Raw genomic sequence first — 18,952 nt, 5'->3', positions numbered from 1 at the left:
GAGCTCAGAGTTTTCTTTTTCTTTTTGAGTGGAGAAATCGAGCTCAAATTGATGCCGTGTAGTCCATTTGGGTGACAGAAGCGTATACGTAACTGGGCCGGAATGCGAATTCCCGTCGGAGTTTGGACCCCCAGTCCGGCTCGAGGGCCAAGCCCCAAAACCTGGGCTTATGAAGCCCAGCCACCGTAAGATGCACACCCACGACTCTGGCCGTTAACTCGACCGAAGCGATTTCGCACTTGGCCTCTTCCTCCCTCCGCTGCGCCCCACTCCGCCTCCGCCAAACCGCAAGCTAGGGTTTCCGCCTCGACGCGGAGGGCTCGCCATGGATGCCGCCGCCCGCAAGAGATCCCGGCCGGAGTCCGCCAACGGAGGCGCCGCAGGCGGGAAGCGGTCGAGAGGTAACGCGTCGCTTTCTTCCCCATCTCTCCCCGCCCCCCTCGTACGCTTTCTAGGTCCCGTCGTCAGGTCTCGCCCTGTCGTGTAGCTCCTGCCGCTGGATCTGCAGCCTCGGCGCTCTCTAGGGTACCTCTAGGTTCTGGTCCGCGAGCGTGGAGCGAGTGAGCGTGTCGTGCCGTTATCCCCTGTGTAAGATAAGATTTGCCTGCATCTTACTTGACAGTATTCATGTGCGGAAGTATCCATGCTCTAGTGCCGGCAAATCCCTGCGGTAGGTTGATAATTATGCCAAATCCATCGGATGCCCTCTTCGCGCCGGTACAGCTCCTTGCGGTCGAGTGGAATTAAGACCCACCTGCATCGTGTCTTGTACCGTAATGAAATACCTATCAAGTACAGAAAAAATAGCTTGGCAACCGAAAGCTGAACCAACTCATCTAAGAGCAGGATGTACTAAAAAGTTGGATCAAGGCGAGGTTTCTTTGAAAAGAAGGAAAGAACATGTGGGAAAGGTGATGATGATGGGAAACAAATTTGGAAAAGCAAAGCACATGCTTTTGCTCAAAATGGAATTGGAGGAGTCCATTACAAAAAAAGAAACATGTTAAACATCATTCATGAATGTTATGATCTGTTTCTAGTTGTCGTCTTTCAACAATATGCAGTGTGAGTGTAACCATGACCATTTTCTGCAGGATAAGCACCAGTGAATATCATCTTTATCTTATCTAAAATTATGTCCATTCATCAAATTTATTGGACACAAATTGTACATGTTTACTTGAATAGAAGATCAACAATGCAACTTCTAACAAGTGGAAAAATGTAATTAATTTCATGCAACAGAATCGGAGTCACAACAAACTGGTCTATCAAGCAAATCGAAGCCTTGCACCAAGTTTTTCAGGTTCAAATCTTAACCTATCCAAAATAACATCAGAACGGTACCTTCTAATTTTTACTGTGTATTACAGTTAAGAATTAAATTCTCCCCTGCTACTTTTATTTTTGGTGCAGAAGCTTTACGGATTGTTGCAAATTGTAATTCATGCACAGCAATGTTGCCAACTGATCAAAGTATATACATTTAATATTTTTCTTTCATAGTGTTCAAATAAATAAGATAATAACAGTACCACAATCCACATTTGTTGCATGTTTTTTTGTTCTCTAGATAGGACCTTCTCTTTCTCTATTACTTGGTAATTGAGTCTGCACTAACATGCTTTAGTTCTGTTGAGTAATGAAAGCATCCTTTTAAGCACATACATATACATATGCTATATGCAGTATTGTGGTCTCTGTGAATCTTGTTTGAATCTTGCACCTGCCTGGATTCCTATATACTGAAAATTGTTAGACAGGATTTCATGCAACTTTACAATTATGTTTCTGTTATTATGTCAATTTGGGCCATTTGCACTGATAACATGTAATACATGTGATCTTCTGCCTTTGGTAGCACTGTTATCTTGTTATGAGAACTCTTCTGCCTTGGTATACAGTTCTACAACTGTCCTTTGTAACAAGTCTCTAAGTTTGCTCAGTTCTCATTACTTACTATATTTGTTATTGCAAGATCAGTACATAATCTGTATTGTTTTGAATGATGCAGCACTGTTGGGTGCCCCTTTGGTGAGGGCTGTCACTTCGCGCACTTTGTCCCTGGTGGATACCAGGCAGTATCAAAATCACACAGCCTAGGCCATGCTGCTGTGTCTGCACCGTCAAGAGCTCCAGCGGACCATGCTGCTTCTGGTGTCAAAACACGCATGTGCACCAAGTACAACACTGCAGAAGGCTGCAAGTTTGGTGACAAGTGCCATTTCGCCCACGGCGAGAGGGAGCTTGGCAGGCCACCATCCTCCTACATGTCCCAAGAAAGTTCCTATGCTCCTCCTATGGGTGGTCGATATGGAGGTCGACACGAACCACCTCCGCCAGCTTCGATGGGTCCTCCTGCCGGAAACTTTGGCGCCTCGTCTACCTGCAAGGTCAGTGTTGACGCCGCTCTCGCCGGAGGCATAATCGGGAAGGGCGGGGTCAACACGAAGCAGATCTGCCGCATCACAGGGGTCAAGCTCTCGATACGTGACCATGAATCAAACCCAGACCTGAAGAACATTGAGCTGGAAGGCAGCTTCGACCAGATAAAGCAAGCCAACGACATGGTGCGTGATCTCATTGCCAGCATCAGCGCCAGCACTCCGTCGAAGAACCCAGCCAGCGCAGCAGCCCCCGCAGGCCGAGGCGGTGGCGGCGGCGGGGGCGGGCCTGGAGGCAGGAGCAACTACAAGACCAAGATATGCGAGAACTTCCTCAAGGGCACCTGCACTTTCGGCGAGCGCTGCCACTTCGCCCATGGCGAGACCGAGCAGCGGAAGGGTGCCGCCGTCTGATGACACGGCTGCTGCGGTTGATCCTCGCTCCTTCTTGTGCTGCTACTGTGACTATTCTGTTCTCCCTTGCTGCTGGCTCTAGGTGATTAGGCCTGTTGTATTTTGGTTCTATGGATTGTGATAAGATTCAGCTTTTTTGAATGAAATATGGTTCAGAACTTTCTTGCTGTCATCCCAGTCTAGTTAAGTCGCCTTTTGAGTTTTCTTTCTCCTTGTGCGTTTTATTCGGTTCTAGCTTCCGCGGTCCATTGCTGTGGTGATTACCCAGCTGTGTTGACCACAGACGGGTCACTGATTTCACTGTGCTCTTATGATGCCTGCATTTGCAAACGTAATACGTACTTCCTTGTTCTTCTCAAGATTTGATCAATTTTATCGAGAAAAATAGCAAAATCTACCAATACGAAATTTAGTATAATTAGATTCGTCCATCATAAGATATGTTTTCATGTTTTATTTATTTGGTCACTATTGTAGATCTTGAGAGTATTTTTTTATATAAACTTGGTCAAACGTAAAAAGTTTGACTTTTGAAGTAGTGTACGCCAGTGGTGTCAATGACATGTGGGACCAGTTACACCTGCGAAGGTCATTTCTCTCTCCTTGTTCTACGTGGACTGGCCTACACAGCACAGCGCTTCCAGCACCACCACGACATCTCGAGCTCCTCTCTCCTCCCCTCGGCTCACGCACGGCAAAGTCGCCTCCTCCGGCATGGCCGCCGCCGCCGCAGCGACGCTCGCCCCGGTCTCCCCTCCGCTGCTGCCCGCCGTCCGCGGTCGCCGGGACGGCCAGCTGCGCCTCTCCCCCCGCCGCGCCGCCGGGTGCCGCTGCAGGGCCACGGCGCAGTTCCAGGGCGGCCCCGCCGCCAGCTACGCCCGCGAGATGGAGCGCCTCTCCGCCAAGGAGTCCCTCCTCCTCGCCGTGAGCCTCCTCCCCCTCTCCTGTTCCCCTTCCTCGCAGAATGAATGGCTACGGCCTGCCCCGTACTGCCGTGCTGGTCTGGTCCATACGAATCGTATCCACTGCCCAGTGCTGCTGCCGATTTGGCTATTAGTAGTTTCTCAATAAGCCAATTGTGCCCAGCGGAAGTCACTTTTGCACAGCTTTCGATTTGATTGACGAGTAAACGCCTCGATTTTGCAGAGCCCACCGAATCATGAGCTTAGTAGTGTTCGTGTCTGCATGTTGACAGTTGGGTTCTGCATTCACGGTCTGAGTATGTAAACTGCTGCCCATTTCAGTTCAGGGACTCTGGAGGCTTCGAAGCCTTTGTTAGCGGCAAGACCACGGAGATGCAGAAGATTGACGTCAATGAGCGCATCGTCGGCCTCGAACGCCTCAACCCCACTCCTCGTCCCACAACGTAAGCGCTGCAGTTCTCAACAGGCAAACTATCATCAAAATAAGTTGGAGATGCTAACATGATGTTCAGTTTAGGAACCAATGACTTCCATTCATCTCCGCATTTACATGTCCCATATCCATGAGGAACTCCCATCATTTCTGACTAAAACAGTTATGTTGTATGGACATTTCGTTGGTCCTTGTTCATTAATCATATGTTTCACTTTTCAGATCACCCTATCTGGAAGGTCGATGGAACATTGAATGGTTCGGTGATAGCAGTCCGGGAACATTTGCATCCAAGCTTTTGTTTGAGTACGCCACTATTTCTGGATGCAAGTTACATTACAATGAACTCACCATTTTAATTAGAGCTCTCCTTACTTTATTCTCATGAGAATGAGTTACATGGTTTCTTAAAAGTTATCTTTTCATGGTGTGTTGCAAATACATAAATCTAAATTGATCTTTCCCTGACAAAAATGTGTATCACATAGCGAGTATGCTCTTTTCGTAGGCGGTCACCTACAAGTGTCGCACACTTTACGGGGCTTGATGTGGTGATCAGGGATGGCTACTGCAAAATTTCCTCGAACGTCAAGCTCTTGAATACGGTAATTTCAAAAGTTGTGGAAGCTGCCTACAACCCTTGTGCATTTTTGGATCTATCTTTACAACTACCTCATGTTCGCAATGTTTGTGCCATTTATATACCTGCCTACAGCATGCATAGCTATTTTTTTCTTCAAATGAAATTATGAGAAGTAGCTCTTGTAATGTGGCAAGATACCAAGATCCCACGTTCTAAGGCATTGCTGGCAGCCATTTATCTGTCTTATCCAGGAGCTGTACATTTGTATATGACCATGTTGAGTTCTGTTGTTCCATTCATGTCTCACAGTTTACCGCCTTTTTGTGTATGCAGATACAAAACAGATTTGTTCTGACCACTCAACTGTCCGTGGAGGGGCCTATCAGGATGAAAGAGGAATACGTCGAGGCATTTTTGGAAACCCCCAAAATCAGTGAAGAAACACTACCTGAACAACTGAAGGGCTTACTTGGACAAACTGCAGGAGCTCTACAGCAACTTCCTGCCTCTATAAGAGATGCTGTTTCGGAGGGGGTTAAGTTACCTCTTAGTAAGTACATAAGGCTTGATTTATAGACTTCTTGTTACTGCATCACTTTTCCAGTTTTATTAGGACATACTGCCAATTCATACAATGCAACCGCAGGATTTATTACTGACCTTTTCTTGTTAGAAAACTGCTACTTGCTTCAATACATTTGTAATCACTGATTTTTTTTTGCCAAAAATATTAAATTATTGGAATGCTGCCTTTTGTTTCTTCCAAAATTTGACTTCCAACCATGACAAGAGAGGAATGCTCACAGTATTCATGACATCACGGTAGCTAGTTCTCTCTATCCATGTTGTCCATCTGCAATACTTTTGTCTACCTGCAGTATTTAGTGCACCATCACAGGATGGTTCAATATAGTTATGCTATTTTTCATTCTGTGATGCCATGAATCTTTAATAATTGTCATGTACTATGTTACATGGATTGATTAGTTCCGTTGCATGGCCCCTTTTTTTTTAATTACAGATGGGATGTACCAGCGCTTATTCATGATTTCCTACCTTGATGAAGAAATACTGGTATGTTTATCAGTTTATCACACACTAAAGCGAACACCAAAATCATATCATGATAACATGCATTTGCACCTGTGTACATTACACTGTGACCACCATCCATCTTGGAAGTAACCCCTTGGTTTTATCTACTGTATGAACTAACAGAAAAGATGGAATCAGTACTTTTATAGCTTCTGTATGAACTAACAGAAAAGATGGAATCAGTACTTTTATAGCTTCCACGCTTGAGTTGTACCATACAGTATGTCTTAAGTGTCACATGTTGGACATAGTTACTGGACTATGCCTAGTTCTTTTAGAGAAAATATACCTGATTCTATACTTAGCTCATAAACGCATAAATGTCAAAGAAAATAAAAGCTGATGACATACTGAGTTTGAGTGCTGCACAGATTTAGCATCATCATTTTATCTAGACAATTGAAATGAAGGCTCTTAATCCGCTGAAGTACCAGTCTATGGTATCTTCTTGAGAATGTTGAGCATCCCGTAAGCAAGACCAGAAGAAAAAATGCACATATTTGTCAGTTTTTGTTGTTAAAAATCATCGATAAGATGCCAGATTTATGGCATATATCAACGTCATTTGCAAGTTTAAGATGCTGATAATCTAATCAGCCTACCAATACAGTTGCGTCAGTTCGATCCTCTCTTCTAGACAAGTCAATCTAATCATGTTGCACAAAGTACAGAATGAATGGTTTGAAATCTCATATTATCCGTCCTACTAGTACAGTATTTTGGAAGGATTGAAAAGCCACAACTTCTCATGGTTGTTCTGTCTTCTCATTTAGATTATCCGAGATGCTGCTGGAGCACCTGATGTCCTGACAAAACTGGAAGGGCCGCAACCAAATCCAATGGAGAACACGCCAGACGTAGTGATTCCTGAATATCAAAGCTAATGTTTGGGTACTAACCGGAGCACTATGGTTAACTTTTTCGGAGATGTCTTTTCTTTCTTGCCATTTTCCAGGTTTTCGCATACATGAAAAAGCAGTGCATATGTTAGCAGCCACTTGAGTGTGTAAATTCAAGCTCCTTTTTGCTGCTGGCTAGAGTAGTTACTGCTATCCTGGAGCTGAGCAATACTTGCGCACTCAGATGCAATCAAAAATTAGATATGCGAAATGGGCAGTGAATAACTCTGAACTGTAACTTGTTTTGTTCCATATAATTCCAGCACCCAGCTTTGCATCGGCGCAAATGACACCAAGGTAAATTAGCTCGGTATGCTATCTCAAATTCAAACATCCAGCAGGAAGATGAAATGTGGATCATGAGGCCATTGTACTGTAATTTTGGGCCGATGATCTACGGCCATAGTATCTACAATCTTCCCTTGTTCGATTGCATCAGGAGTAATTATCACAGTATAAGCCGTCATTCCTCACAGGCTAGAGGAGGGCGTTCTACCTGAACTGAAGAATGCTTACTTCCTCGGGAGAAACAGTCTTTTATTTTTGAGATATCGTGTGGACATTGCGACCATCCTGTACGTGCGCGCAGCGCAAGGTCTGTTAGTCCTGCACCTAACCACTCCTGACAGGCTGACGCTGCAAAGAATTCTGCCATGTCTTCCTCCATCGTCAGTTCAGATTTCAGAGCATGCGCACCTACCTCTCCATCTCTCTATCTCCCTCTAGTTCACCCAGAAGAAAGATACAAACAAGGAAGGATGGAATCAGACACGCAATGCCGTCGAAACAACCAAACTAATCTGCCATTTCCATTCCAAGTGCGGGTTCAAATTTGAATAACACAACTGAAATATCAACAAACTGGAGAAGTAACAGACGCAGGAAACCCAATTCTATAACTTAAAATTCCAGGCCGAAATGGGGGATCTCTGTTAACCGTCACCATCCTATGCAGCAACAGCGGGGGGCAAAAGTTCTCGGACTTAGCTCTAACGGGGGGGGGCGCCGCTGACCGATCAGAGACTAAAGCCATCCGCCGAGGAGGAACTCGTCGAGGTCCTGGAAGAAGGCGTCGTTCGTCGCCGTGCCCCCCGCCTCCCCGAACCCGCCCTCCGGCGACGCGGCGTCCTCCTCCTCCTTCACCTCCGCCTTGACGGTCCCCCCCGCCGCCGCCTCGGGGGCGACCGCGACCGCGACGGACGACGAGCCGCCTGCCGCCGCCTGCTGCTGGGACGACGACTCCGCCGCGGCGCTCTCGGGCGACCGCGACGAGGACGACGAGGACGCCCCTCCGCCGACCCCGCCGCCTTTCGGCTTCCCGGTGAGGCGCTGCACGAGCTCGCGGAAGTGCCGCGCGTCCGTCTTGATCACCTCCGGCGCCAGGACGTGCACGATCCTGATCTTGCGCGGCGGGCCCTTGGCGATGGGGCGGGACCACCGGTGCGCGCCCATCGCCGACGACGGCGCCGGCGCGGCGCGGGACTGGAGCTTCACGGCGGGGGAGTGCGGTGCCATTCTCTTGTCGCCTCCCGATGCGAGAAACGGACGGGAGGAAGACGGTGGTGGCTTTAGGGAAGAGGGCTGTGGCCACAGGGGGTTTATATAGACCCGCCCTGGGCCCTGCGCCGTTGGATGCTGTGGGTTTCCTCCATCCGACGGCTGACGTTGAGACGTGTGTAATATTTGGCACTGATTTAATACGTCCTGTGTATTTTTAGCACTACAAAAATATAGTCCTAAAGAATTTAATGCCTTCCTTTTTCTACATACGCGCTCAAATGGATTTAATTCCTCTCGTTCGCGTCCTAATAAAACTAGCGCGTGTGGGATAACACGTAGACGATTTTATGACTATGCTTTTAGATTAAGAAAAATACTTTGGTAGTCCATTTATGATTAGACTAAGTAATATACACTCCACGATGTTTATTATAAAACTATGGTTATTCTGTTATTAAAACTATGGCTCACTGTCTTTTTCTTTAACCCTAATGGCTAGGGCAAATTCTTTTCTCCAAACTTCGTTAGTGAGTCCGTGGATTCGCCTCTCCTCTGCCTGTCCCTTTGGTGGCCGGTGGCGGGCAGGTGAATTCAGGTCTCTCTGGTTCGGTTAGTAGTTTAGATTAGGCTACTTCTTCAAGTTTGCTTCCTGGCTCCAATCCTCCTCGAGTTCGCCCGTATGGACTTAGTCGACGGAGCTCCGACATAGATTCATGTTGTCTTTTGGGGCAGTGAGGTTTGGTTTTCTCGTCTTGTGGCGAGATTTGGTGTCAGGTGCTTCAGTTCTATGCAAGGGATCAATGGCGACGACTACAGCTCCAGGGCGCTGGCCCTTAGGGGCACGTGCACGAAGACTTCCCGACTGTCATTGACAAGGTCAAGCCGGCTCCGGTAGAGGAGCGGCGACAGCGGCGCGTCGGTGGCTCGTTCTGACGGCAATAGTGATTGCTTGGGGGTCCTGAAATTTCAATGTAATTTAACTATGTTCGAGATGCTTTGTATATCCGTTGAACTTTAATAATAGATTTAAATCATTTTAGTAAAAGAATATTTTAACTCCAGCTACCAAATAGGTTAACCTTTTAGTCTTTGCATGGCGGCCCTCAGACGAATGTCGGCGCTTTTTTTACGAGTCGGTCTTCTGGACTTTGGTCCTTCTCAAGTTCGTCTGCCAGGCCGGATTAGACGAAGCTCCGACGTCGATTCTGTCAGCTACTCAAGGCAATAAGGTTAGGATTTCTCGTTGTGCGTACAAAACAACAAGATTTGATGCCAGGGTTTTCGAATCGATTTAAGGATTTAGCGGCGACGACTACGACTCGGAGACGCTGGTCCTTAGCGACGCTTGCACAAAAACTTTACAGTTGTCGTCAAACAGGGTCAGATCGGCTCCGATATAAGAGCGACGACAGCGGGACGGCGGCGGCAGTGGTCATTTGGTAGCCCAGGGACCTTGATGTATCTTTTATTATGTTTTGAATGCTTTGTGTGAATTTTTATAATAGATCAAAGTATATATATTTTTTGTAAAAAGTAATATTTACTGAACTCCGAAGTGCTACAACTGATTTCTTCCTTATCCTTATATAGAAAAAAAGGAATGTCGGAGTTGCAGAGTAACCGACGCAGCATATTCGTTTTCAGTACCTGCGCCTTTGGAATGGATCGGAGGATTATCCATATCCAGGTCAGGTACTACACTGTTCTGGAAAACCCCACCATATAAATTTAGTTAATTGCATCCTTAGCATTTCCGCTCTCCTGTTTTGGACCGTTATAGAAAGCAGATTTTTTTTTTTGCGGGTGATAGAAAGCAGATTATTTGCAACGTGGAACCAAAATCGGAAGCCGATTATTTGCTAGCCGGAATGAAAATGGACGCTCGTGCATGCCGTCGGAAATCCTTTTTTTTAAGAGGTAATATCACTAGCAGTCATAGAACTTGCGTTGAATGTTCAGTTTAGTACTTAAACTTAAAAAATACAGATTTATGGTCATTCAACTTGTTGTATGGTGCAAATACGGTGCTTTCTACTGTGTCCGGCGTAACAAAAAATAAAGAGTACATTTTTTAAGACAACTCCCTTGATTTTTTTAAGAACGCAAAAAAGCCTAGGCGAGTATAAAAGATAAATACAAGCCGGCAGGATTCGAACCAACGGCCAACAAAAGACGCACACACGCTGTAACCACCACAAACAATGTCATCTATGGAAGGGATAACTAAATCTTGTATTCCTTCTCTTGTAACACGTGGGTCTGTCAACTCTAATGAAATATGATCAGTGCAGCCCATTATGCACCTTCGATTTTTTTTGAATTTTGTATATAAATTATGATCTCAGTAGTAAATAATGTTTAAAATTCACGTGTTATAAATAGTGTAAATACAAACGAAATAAATTTCTTCCAGAACTGTTAATATATTATTAAAAATATTCATATATTTAAAACAATATATTTATTAATTACAAAAATGTTTGTATAATTTAGAATAATACAAATACTTTTAAAATTGCAATTCAAAAATATTATTCGAATTGTACGAACAATTCAATACTTGTACACACATTTGTATAGTTTCATGTTCGTATAGATATTCATAATTAAAAATTTAAACTTTTGATATGAATATACAGTCATGCCTAATATAATACACAGGTTTATATTCAAATGTTTTATTCACAAAGGATTGTTTGTATGCATAATACTCTAACACACCAATATTTGAACATAATTTTATTACTTACATATTACGAATATCTTAAATGTTTTTATTACTTACGTTTTACTAAATATTTTTATATATACTCAGGCTTATATTTTTTCTATTTACTAATCATCCTCTGTATGTATAATATTTCTAACACACAAATATTTGAACATGACTTTATTACTTAAGATTGACAAAATGGAACATTGTATATGCAGCCCATTTAAGCTCCACATGCATCCTGGTTCAAAAAAATATTGTTATCCACATTAGACAATAGAGCTTGAAAGGTGTGTAGTTGCTAGATCGGCTTATGTTCTACTCGTTGGTTGCGGGTTTGAGACCAAGAGTCTCCTTTTTTTTTATTTTGCTCATATGGTTCGAGACCTAGCGGCTCCTTTTTCTTATGTTAATTTGGTCATCTATGAGCAGTACAGTTTTTGTATTTTTTTAATTTTAGTTTTACAAATATTTATATTAATTAAATTAGACAAACAATTTTGTAATCCGTAGACCAATAATTTACATACAATTTTCTAAAAAAACAAAGATGCAAACTGGGCTGCACTGATCATAGCCCATTTGAGCTGGCATGGTCCCCGTGTTTTAAGAGAAGGCATATAAATGGTAGTTACCTCAAAAAAATATAAATGGTAGTTATCCCTTATGATCATCAGATGCCATTAGGCAAGGTGGTTCTCACAGTGTGCGTGCCTTCAATAGGCTACAGGTTTGAATCTCTCCGCCTCCTACTTTTATTTTATATATATCTACTGTTCATTAACACATAAAAAATCCATGGAGTTATCAGAAAAATCTACTGCAGCCACTGACATGGGGCCACTCCCATACTGGCATGCCATGTAGGAAGTTGTACGCCGGATACAATACAAAAGCACCGTATTTGCACCACACAGCAAGTTCAATGACTACAAATCCGTATTTTTAAAGTTTTAGTACCAAATTGAACATCCAACGCAAGTTACATGACTACCAGTGATATTACCTCTTTTTTTAACACTTGACATAGGAAATCAATGTTTCATGTTCTTCTTTGACCCCCTCCTCTTTTCTTTTGAGGATATATATAGAAGCAGATTATTTGCTCCCTAGAACAAAAATAGGAAGCCGATTATTTGCTACGCGGAACAAAAATGGACGCCCTGCATGCCGTTGGAAATCCTTTTAAAAAAAACAAGTGACATAGAAAATCAACGTTGCATATTCTTTTTTGGACACAGTACGCTCTCCTGTTTTTTTTTTTTTGAGGGTTACGCTCTCCTGTTTTCGACCGTTATAGGAAGCATATTATTTGCTACGTGAAAAAAAATAGGAAGCCGATCATTCGCTGCACGGAACAAAAATGGACGCTCGTGCATGCCGTCGGAAATCCTTTTTTCTTTAACACGTGGCATAGGAAATCAATTTTGCATGTTCAGTACTAAGGTTTATTTTATATTTTATGTTCAGTGATAAAGTTGCGAGGAAATACTATTACATTATCTTAGTGCTCAATCTTCTTTTTATTTGGTATTCCCTCTCTTCCATTATATAAGACGTTTTTGCAAGCAAACATATTCACACAAAAAAGTGGTATTATAAGGTACGGACTCGCGTTCGAGTAGGACACATGTATCCTAGTAGGTATTCTGTATAATATGGAGGGTAGATACACGATGTAATCCATGCCAATAAAATAAAAGAGACATGCAGGGGATGCCGGTGGCGTGTACTAACACTTGGGTGGTCGGTGTGTGATATTGTAGTGGAATAAATGGGGAGAAGCACCCGCAATCATGCTCGAGAACCGGGATGTAGCCGAGCTTGGGTGAACATCATTAATAAATCTTTTAGTGTTGTGCCTCATGTGATTGCTTGGCTGGTGAACTAGTGTGCACTGACACATCCCCCCACCGACTACCAATAGAGAGGTGAACCGGACCAAGACGAAGCCAGGCCTCCAAAGCGGTGCCTCCAAGAAGGATACGACCATGGATAGCCGCCACCGCCCGATCAGCGAAGATCAGGTTTTCACCCGGAGCAAGACGACAAAAGTGTGAACGCCGCGACGGAGCCTTTAGGAAGGGTACGGCGGCAACGACCACTACCACTGTTGGCCAGTCAAAGGACTGGACAAGTGGTGTACCCGACACTCACACCCCACCGATGAACCTTAACTCCGTCAACCGCCCGCAACCACGCCACCCACGCGGCCATGTTTGCATGCCCGCACCTGAGATGCATGCTCCGCCCACGAACGTCGCGCCTCCCGCCGCCAGAGCCGCCGCCCTGCAACCAGACAACCGGAGACCTACACAAAGGCCCCAGCTTTGGACCAACCGATGGCCCTCGACCGACGGAACCACCCGCAGACGCTCCGCTGGTAAACCTGCGCCAACCCGCCCGCGACGGAGGAAAGGGGGAGAAAGGGGAGCGGACAAATCCGGACCGGCAAACCATGACGGCGACAGGTGACGCGACCGCATCGAGGTCACCTATCCCTCCTACCAAGCTCCCCGGCGAGCACCCCCATGTCGCCCCACCATGGTAGCTGACACACATCTCCGCGAGGCCATCGGCAACTGCGAGCCCGCTAACGAGGGAGACCAAATCAACCTGCAGCTACAGCCATGGAAGCTCACCGGAGATGCCTCCTCGCGCCGTCCGGCGACGTCCGAGCGCCAAACCAGGAAGGTTCCGACGCAGACTCGACCAACACGCGCCGCCAGCCACCACCACTGCGCCGCCACCCCCACTAGCTCGAAGCCAGGGCAGGGGCGGCCGCCCGCAGATCCTTGTCGCCCGCGACCCGCACCACCGCAGCGCCAAGCCAGGAGCCAGCCCAGGCCACCGGAGCCCGCCACCGACGCCCTGCCTCGTCGCAACCGCCACCACACCAGATCCGCTCGCCGCCCCCGCCGCTCCACGCACCGGCGCGCCACCGTCACGCGTAGCGCCAACACCACGCCGCCGCGCCGCAGCGCTGTTGGAAATATGCCCTAGAGGCAATAATAAAATGATTATTATATTTCCTTGTTCATGATAATTGTCTATTATTCATTCTATAATTGTATTATCCGGAAATCATAATACATGTGTGAATACATAGACCACAATGTGTCCCTAGTGAGCCTCTAGTTGACTAGCTCGTTGATCAACAGATAGTCATGGTTTCCTGGCTATGGACATGGGGATGTCATTGATAACGGGATCACATCATTAGGAGAATGATGTGATGGACAAGACCCAAACCTAAGCATAGCACAAAGATCGTGTAGTTCGTTTGCTGTAGCTTTTCTGGATGTCAAGTATCATTTCCTTACACCATTGATAACCCACAAGTATAGGGGATCAATTGTAGCCTCTTTCGATAAGTAAGAGTGTCGAACCCAACGAGGAGCTAAAGGTAGAACAACTATTCCCTCAAGTTCTATCGACCACCGATACAACTCTACGCACACTTGACGTTCGCTTTACCGGAAACAAGTATGAAACTAGAAGTACTTTGTAGGTGTTGTTGGATAGGTATGCAAGATAATAAAGAGCAAGTAAATATAAAGTAGGGGCTGTTTAGATGAATACACAACTAAATTAGTTTTAGTAAAGAGCTTTTGTCAACAAGAAGGTTATTTGTCCCTAGGCAATCGATAACTAGACCGGTAATTATTATTGCAATTTTATTTGAGGGAGAGGCATAAGCTAACATACTTTCTCTACTTGGATCATATGCACTTATGATTGGAACTCTAGCAAGCATCCGCAACTACTAAAGATTCATTAAGGTAAAACCCAACCATAGCATTAAAGCATCAAGTCCCCTTTATCCCATACGCAAACAACCTACTTACTCGGGTCTGTGCTTCTGTCACTCACGCCACCCACCATAAGCAAATCATAAGCATATTGCAAACCCTACAGCGGGGATCCCTCACGCTCGCGCGACACGGAGAGCACCATAGGACAGCACCAATAATAAAACATACAACTCAAACCAATCACGATCATCAAATAGGCATTAGGACAAAACAGATCTACTCAAACATCATAGGATAGCCATACATCATTGGGAAATAATATATAGCGCTGAGCACCATGTTTAAGTAGAGATTACAGCGGGTAAGAGAGAGGTTACACCGCTGCATAGAGGGGGGGGGAAGAGTTGGTGATGATGGCGGTGAAGTTGTTGGTGAAGATGGCGGTGATGGTGATGGCCCCGGCAGTGCTCCGGTGTCACCGGAAGCAAGGGGGAGAGGGCCCCCTTCTTCTTCTTCTTCTTCCTTGACCTCCTCCCTAGATGGGAGAAGGGTTTCCCCTCTGGTCCTTGGCTCCCATGGCGTGGGAGGGGCGAGAGCCCCTCCGAGATTGGATCTATCTCTCTGTCTCTCTCTGTTTCTGCGTTCTCTTCTGGCTCTGTTTCACCATTTCATGTATATATGGAGATCCGTAACTCCGATTGGCCTGAAACCTTCGCCGTGATTTTTTTCCGAAAATTAGCTTTCTTGCGGCAAAAGAAGAGCGTCAACCGCCTTACGGGTGGCTCACGAGGGTAGGGGGCGCGCCCCCCTACCTCGTGACCACCTCGGGCACCGTCTCGCGTGGATTTTTCTTCCAGAATTTTCCAAATATTCCAAAAATAAGCTCCGTCCGTTTTTATCCCGTTTGGATTCCGTTTGGTATGGATATTCTGCGAAACATAAAACATGCAACAAACAGGAACTGGCACTGGGCACTGGATCAATATGTTAGTCCCAAAAATAATATAAAAAGTTGCCAAAAAGTATATGAAAGTTGAATAATATTGGCATGGAACAATCAAAAATTATAGATACGATGGAGACGTATCAGCATCCCCAAGCTTAATTCCTGCTCGTCCTCGAGTAGGTAAATGATAAAAAATATAATTTTTGATGTGGAATGCTACCTAGCATAATCTTGATCATATATCTAATCATGGCATGAATATTAAGACACGAGTGATTCAAAGCAATATTCTATCCTTTGACATAAAAATAATAATACTTCAAGCATACCAACCAAGCAATTATGTCTTATTGAAATAACATAGCCAAAGAAAGCTCATCCCTACAAAATCATATGGTCTGGCTATGCTCCATCTTCACCACACAAAATATTCACATCATGCACAACCCCGATGACAAGCCAAGCAATTGTTTCATACTTTTGACGTTCTCAAACCTTTTCAACTTTCACGCAATACATGAGCGTGAGCCATGGACATAGCACTATAGGTGGAATAGAATATGATGGTGGAGAAGACAAAAAGGAGAAGATAGTCTCACATCAACTAGGCGTATCAACGGGCTATGGAGATGCCCATTAATAGATATCAATGTGAGTGAGTAGGGATTGGCATGCAACGGATGCACTAGAGCTATAAGTGTATGAAAGCTCTAATTGAAACTAAGTGGGTGTGCATCCAACTTGCTTGATCATGAAGACCTAGGGCATTTGAGGAAGCCCATCGTTGGAATATACAAGCCAAGTTCTATAATGAAAATTCCCACTAGTATATGAAAGTGATAACTCAAGAGACTCTCTATATGAAGAACATGGTGCTACTTTAAAGCACAAGTGTGGAAAAAGGATAGTAGCATTGTCCCTTTTATTTTTTATATTTTTTTATTTGGCCTTTTTGGCCTTTCTCTTTTTTTTATTTGGCCTTTCTCTTTTTTTATTTGGCCTTTCTCTTTTTTTATTCTTTTTTGGGACAATGCTCTATTAATGATGATCATCACACTTTTTTACTTACAACTCAATATTACAACTCGATACTAGAACAAAGATATGACTCTATATGAATGCCTCCGGCGGTGTACCGGGATGTGCAATGATCTAGCGTAGCAATGACATCAAAAAACAGACAAGCCATGAAAACAGCATGCTAGCTATCTTACGATCATGCAAAGCAATGTGACAATGAATGCTCAAGTCATGTATATGATGATGATGCAAGTTGCATGGCAATATATCTCGGAATGTCTATGGAAATGCCATGATAGGTAGGTATGGTGGCTGTTTTGAGGAAGGTATATGGTGGGTTTATGGTACCGACGAAAGTTGCGCGGTACTATAGAGGCTAGCAATGATGGAAGGGTGAGAGTGCGTATAATCCATGGACTCAACATTAGTCATAAAGAACTCACATACTTATTGCAAAAATCTATTAGTCATCGAAACAAAGTACTAAGCGCATGCTCCTAGGGGGATAGATTGGTAGGAAAAGACCATCGCTTGTCCCCGACCGCCACTCATAAGGAAGACAATCAATAAACACCTCATGCTCCGACTTCGTTACATAACGGTTCACCATACGTGCATGCTACGGGACTTGCAAACCTCAACACAAGTATTTCTCAATTTCATAATTACTCGACTAGCATGACTCTAATATCACCATCTTTATATCGCAAAACTATTGCAAGGAATCAAACATATCATATTCAGTGATATACAAGTTTATGTAGGATTTTATGACTAACCATGTGAATGACCAATTCCTGTCATCTATCTAAATAGATATAAGTGAAGCAAGAGAGTTTAATTATTTCTACAAAAGATATGCCCGTGCCCTAACAAATCTAAGTGAAGCAAAAGAGCATTCTACAAATGGCGGTTGTCTATGTAAAAAGAAACAGGCAATCCAAACTTCAAATGATATAAGTGAAGCACATGAAGCATTCTATAAAGCCATACTCAAAAGATATAAGTGAAGTGCATAGAGCATTCTATAAATCAACCAAGGACTATCTCATACAAGCATGGTTCATAAAAGAAAAATAAAAACCTAAATGCAAAAGACGCTCCAAGACTTGCACATATCGCATGAACGAAACGAATCCGAAAACATACCGATACTTGTTGAAGAAAGAGGGGATGCCTCCCCAGCATCCCCAAGCTTAGACGCTTGAGTCTCCTTGAATATTTACTTGGGGTGCCTCGGGCATCCCCAAGCTTGAGCTCTTGCCTCTCTTCCTTCTTCTCACATCGAAACCTTCTCGATCATCGAACACATCATCCACACAAAACTTCAACAAAAAACTCGGTAAGATCCGTTAGTATAATAAAGCAAATCACTACTCTAGGTACTGTTGCAAACCAATTCATATTTTGTTTTTGCATTGTGTCTGCTGTAATATAACTTTTTCATGGCTTAATCCACTGATATAAATTGATAGGTTCATCAAAACAAGCAAACTATGCATCAAAAACAGAATCTGTCTAAAACAGAACAGTCTGTAATAATCTGAACATTAACCATACTTCTTATACTTGAAAAATTCTACCAAAATTAGGGAAAATAAACAATTTGTATAGGAAGACAGTGCAAAAAGAATCAGAACCATTTGACGTTCCAGCTAAAAATGTAAAATCGCGCACTACAGCCAAAGTTTCTGTCCTGCACCGTACAAACCATCAAGCAAATGTAAACATCCTAAAGGCAAACCTTGGCACATTATTTTTATAATACAATGGAATTATACAAGGGGATAATTATTTTTGTTGAAAAGTTTCTGTAATTAAGATTCACAAAGTTCCCATGGGCATGAACAAAGTTCAAGGACGTCCCCCATTTTCACAATGCTCGCCTCTATCACTTTCACTTTCCTTTTTGAAAAAGTTTTGGGTTCCCCTCTTTATTTTTGTTGTTTTTAAACTATATGCAAGCACTCAACAGAAATAAATGACTCTCTAAAACTTCCGGGTTGTCTCCCTGGCAGCGCTTTCTTTAAAGCCATTAAGCTAGGCCTATAGTGCTCAAGTAATGGATCCACCCGGATCCCAAGGTATATCAAAGCCAATTTTAATTAACAATGATTTGTAATTTAGTGGTGAGCACAAAGTAACATATATCATGTAATGACGAAGTCTAACTCTCTTCCTATGCATCGGCATGTCATAAAAGAACAATTCATGCACACATAGTAAAGGCCAATGCATAGTATAAACAGTTTCTTTGCAATTTTATCGTATTGGAAACATAGAGAGG

At 44.0% G+C, this 18,952-nt stretch overlaps 3 protein-coding genes across 3 annotated transcripts; 2 read left to right on the top strand and 1 right to left on the bottom strand.

Annotated features, from left to right (window-relative positions):
- Positions 1-229: 229 nt before the first annotated feature.
- On the top strand, positions 230-2,975 carry LOC119356668 (zinc finger CCCH domain-containing protein 31-like). The gene is made up of 3 exons (XM_037623648.1): positions 230-401; positions 1,246-1,306; positions 2,015-2,975. The coding sequence occupies exons 1-3, from the start codon at positions 326-328 to the stop codon at positions 2,796-2,798; spliced, it is 921 nt and encodes a 306-aa protein (XP_037479545.1). The 5' UTR covers positions 230-325; the 3' UTR covers positions 2,799-2,975.
- A 460-nt stretch (positions 2,976-3,435) lies between these two features.
- LOC119356664 (probable plastid-lipid-associated protein 13, chloroplastic) lies at positions 3,436-7,021 on the top strand. The gene is made up of 7 exons (XM_037623646.1): positions 3,436-3,722; positions 4,043-4,164; positions 4,377-4,460; positions 4,663-4,759; positions 5,071-5,287; positions 5,759-5,811; positions 6,606-7,021. Exons 1-7 carry the CDS (start codon positions 3,513-3,515, stop codon positions 6,714-6,716), a joined length of 894 nt encoding a protein of 297 aa, XP_037479543.1. The 5' UTR covers positions 3,436-3,512; the 3' UTR covers positions 6,717-7,021.
- A 491-nt stretch (positions 7,022-7,512) lies between these two features.
- LOC119356667 (VQ motif-containing protein 17-like) lies at positions 7,513-8,283 on the bottom strand. Its single transcript, XM_037623647.1, has one exon. The coding sequence runs from the start codon at positions 8,244-8,246 to the stop codon at positions 7,755-7,757; it is 492 nt and encodes a 163-aa protein (XP_037479544.1). The 5' UTR covers positions 8,247-8,283; the 3' UTR covers positions 7,513-7,754.
- Positions 8,284-18,952: the final 10,669 nt, after the last annotated feature.

The sequence above is a fragment of the Triticum dicoccoides genome, chromosome 2A (genome assembly GCF_002162155.2).
Source record: "Triticum dicoccoides isolate Atlit2015 ecotype Zavitan chromosome 2A, WEW_v2.0, whole genome shotgun sequence".
NCBI classification, from domain to species: Eukaryota; Viridiplantae; Streptophyta; class Magnoliopsida; order Poales; family Poaceae; genus Triticum; species Triticum dicoccoides.
The sequence above is the reverse complement of the archived record's forward strand: the minus strand, read 5'-3'. Positions and strand labels throughout refer to the sequence as shown.